This window comes from Oncorhynchus keta, unplaced genomic scaffold (genome assembly GCF_023373465.1).
Source record: "Oncorhynchus keta strain PuntledgeMale-10-30-2019 unplaced genomic scaffold, Oket_V2 Un_contig_9899_pilon_pilon, whole genome shotgun sequence".
NCBI classification, from domain to species: Eukaryota; Metazoa; Chordata; class Actinopteri; order Salmoniformes; family Salmonidae; genus Oncorhynchus; species Oncorhynchus keta.
In genome coordinates, this window is record NW_026290714.1 from 7,927 (window position 1) to 10,775 (window position 2,849).

The following is a 2,849-nucleotide window of genomic DNA, read 5'->3' on the forward strand; positions in this document are numbered from 1 at the left end:
TCCAGCAGGGAAGAACGGAAACACTATTGGCAAAGAGGTTCCTATGGAGAATATATAAAACACAACGAATAGATAAATAAAGTCTATAACTATTGCATTGCAGAAATTAGATACTGACAAGTCGTTGTCATCTATTCTATACCGATGCAAAACAGATCAGCGCCCATCATTGATTGGTTGATTCGTGGATTCTTTGGTTGATTAATAAGAATCAATGTTTCTTTGTGTGATAAGTACTGGGGCCTGTTGCACAAAAGTAGAATTAAGACATCCGGGATAAATGACTAAGCTGAGCTCAATGAAGCCAAAACATGTGCGTCCAGGCTTAATTGGTTGCACAAAGACCAAGCCAGGATGAGCAGACACGGATTCATTAAGCCGGGTGAAACCAATCCTGGATAGGTGCGCGCTCACGGCTCACTCAAATAGACCCCGCCACAGATCACAGATTAACTGATTTACCATGGCAACTAGAGCCGCGTACTTTTCCCCGTCGGAAGCACAAATCCTCATGGAGGCATACGAGGAGGTAAAAGATATAATTAAGAAGAAAGGCAACACCGCCACAGTGATAAAGCAAAGAGAAAAAGCGTGGCAAAGTATTGCAGACCGCCTGAATGCGTAAGTAGTGCACAATTACACACTCACCGCTCCGCTGAAACATCACAATTACAATTCAAATATTTAATTCACATCTCCAAAAACGCAGTTGTACTGTAATTATGAAACGGTTAAATTTTTAATTGAAATGCACTGCAGATATGAGTGAAATTGTGTAAAGTAAGTCCATCACACTGTATAAAGCTATGATAAATTATTATTAAAGCCTTACATTATTATTTAACGTTACTACGCTCAGTACGGTTTAATCTTAGCCGTTGTACTCTGCTTCTTATGTTGTCCACCGTTTTTTTGTGTTTCTCCTGCTTTCATTAATGTAAAGCTGCTTTGACAGAATGAAACAATTGTGAAAAGTGCTATATAAATAAAATTTAATTGAATAAATAGATGAGCTATAATAATAATCACTTTAATTTATATAGCGCCTTTCAAAGGACCCAAGGTCGGTTGCTCACTGCACTGCAAAAATGTCTTTCTTACTTAGTATTTTTGTCTTGTTTTCAGTAAAAAAAAATATCTAAAAACATCTTGAATATTTTATTGAGCAAAATTACCTAGGAAAATAAGCAAAAAAATCTGCCAGTGAAACGAGAACTTTTCTAAAATTAAGTGTTTATGGAAAAAGTAAACTTATTTCAAGATAATTTTTATTATATTGACAGATTTTTTATTTGCTTGTTTTAAGCACACATTTACTTAAAGTTTATATTTTTTAGGTCATTTAGCAAATCAAGAAAATACATCTTTATTTTAAGTTTAAAAAAAAAAATATTTTTACTGAAAACAAGACAAAAATACCAAGTAATTTTTTGCAGTGTGACTCCATTAAATGTGTGTGTGTGTGTGTGTGTGTGTGTGTGTAGATTAAACATGAACGGGCCAAAACGGACATGGCAGCAGGTCAAAATCAAATACAAGAACATTCTGCAGAATGGTATGGTCCCTGACTAATATTTAACAAAGCACAAGCATATATTGTACCCAGAAGGTGCCTGCTCACACATTGTCTGTACTGTTTTAGCAGTGAAAAAGAATACCCACAGACAAGGCACGGGTGGTGGGTCACCAAAGGCTGACCTTACCCCAGCAGAGGACATGGCCTTGGAGCTAAATAAAGGCAGGCCCGTCTTAGAGGGGATCCCTGGGGGGAAAGAGACGAGCATAGGTTCCTCCCAAGATGCCACCCGCTTCATTCAAGGTATGTCCTTCCATCTCTACATGGGATACAACCACATTCATATTGAATCAATTTGGACTGTCTGACTTTGGTTTACCTATTGCCTTGCAGTGTCTGGCAGCACTGTGTTCCTGTTAGAGCCACCAGCACAAGCACCAGACGATGCTGATCCAGTGAGTACTCCATCAAAGGCATACTGTAGGCCTGGCATGTCTTGTCTACTAGCTTCAATATGAATCCGATTAAATGTGATAGGGTGAAGGCCCCAGTGCAGCAGCAACAGCACATGATGGAGACTATGATGATGAGGAGGAGACCATCTCTCTGGATTCCAGAAGGCATGAGGTATCATGGTAAGACTGTGAAAGTACTATTTACTCTACAATGGTGAGGAGTCCTCATCAAAATCAAAAAATCTAATTTCTTTTACAGGACCCAGATGCTATACAGTGGGAAAACCAGCCTGGCAACATAGTGCGTATTAATAAAAGGACACCACATCCTGCCAAATTCCAGCTGCGCTAATTGTATTGTGTTCACAGAGCTCACAAGCTATCAGAAAGTTGTATGGCAACCACCTCCGGCGCCAAATAGAACTGGCAGACATAGACATTCAGTACAAGAAGAAAAAGATGGAAAATCTTGCACTGGAGTCGAAATAAAAAAGAGGACAATTAGGAAACTGGACCTTGAAATAAAAAAACTTGAGAGGGAGGTGAGATATGCCTTCAATGTACACTGTATGCTAACTGTAACACAAATGTATTAATCATTATTTGTATTTCCTCCCCAGCTCCAAGAAGATGACACAGCTCAAAATAAAAATGAGGTATATTCTCGTAAAGTCAAGTGAGCCATGACATATGAGCTGTTATTGTGAGCACACAGGACGGTGGCATCTTTCTAAGGTTTTTTTATTTTCCCAGCAATCAGTACAACCAAGTCATCGTTATAAGGCATCGCCCTCTTTTGCCCACCCCCCCAGCACCAGGTGTGGCCACTAGCCTATATGAAGGCCCAAAATTGTGTGTTCCTTTCTGCTCTGACAATG

General features: G+C 39.2%; 1 protein-coding gene across 3 annotated transcripts; it reads left to right on the top strand.

Annotated features, from left to right (window-relative positions):
- The first annotated feature begins 251 nt into the window (after positions 1-251).
- On the top strand, positions 252-2,447 carry LOC127906143 (uncharacterized). 3 transcript variants are annotated; one of them, XM_052513187.1, is made up of 6 exons: positions 252-621; positions 1,485-1,555; positions 1,643-1,819; positions 1,910-1,971; positions 2,054-2,151; positions 2,231-2,447. In XM_052513187.1, exons 1-6 carry the CDS (start codon positions 464-466, stop codon positions 2,271-2,273), a joined length of 609 nt encoding a protein of 202 aa, XP_052369147.1. In that variant the 5' UTR covers positions 252-463; the 3' UTR covers positions 2,274-2,447. The 3 variants fall into 3 exon arrangements, with proteins under 3 accessions (XP_052369147.1, XP_052369146.1, XP_052369148.1); XM_052513186.1 differs by having other exon boundaries at positions 2,054-2,143; XM_052513188.1 differs by lacking the exon at positions 1,485-1,555 and having other exon boundaries at positions 2,054-2,143.
- Positions 2,448-2,849: the final 402 nt, after the last annotated feature.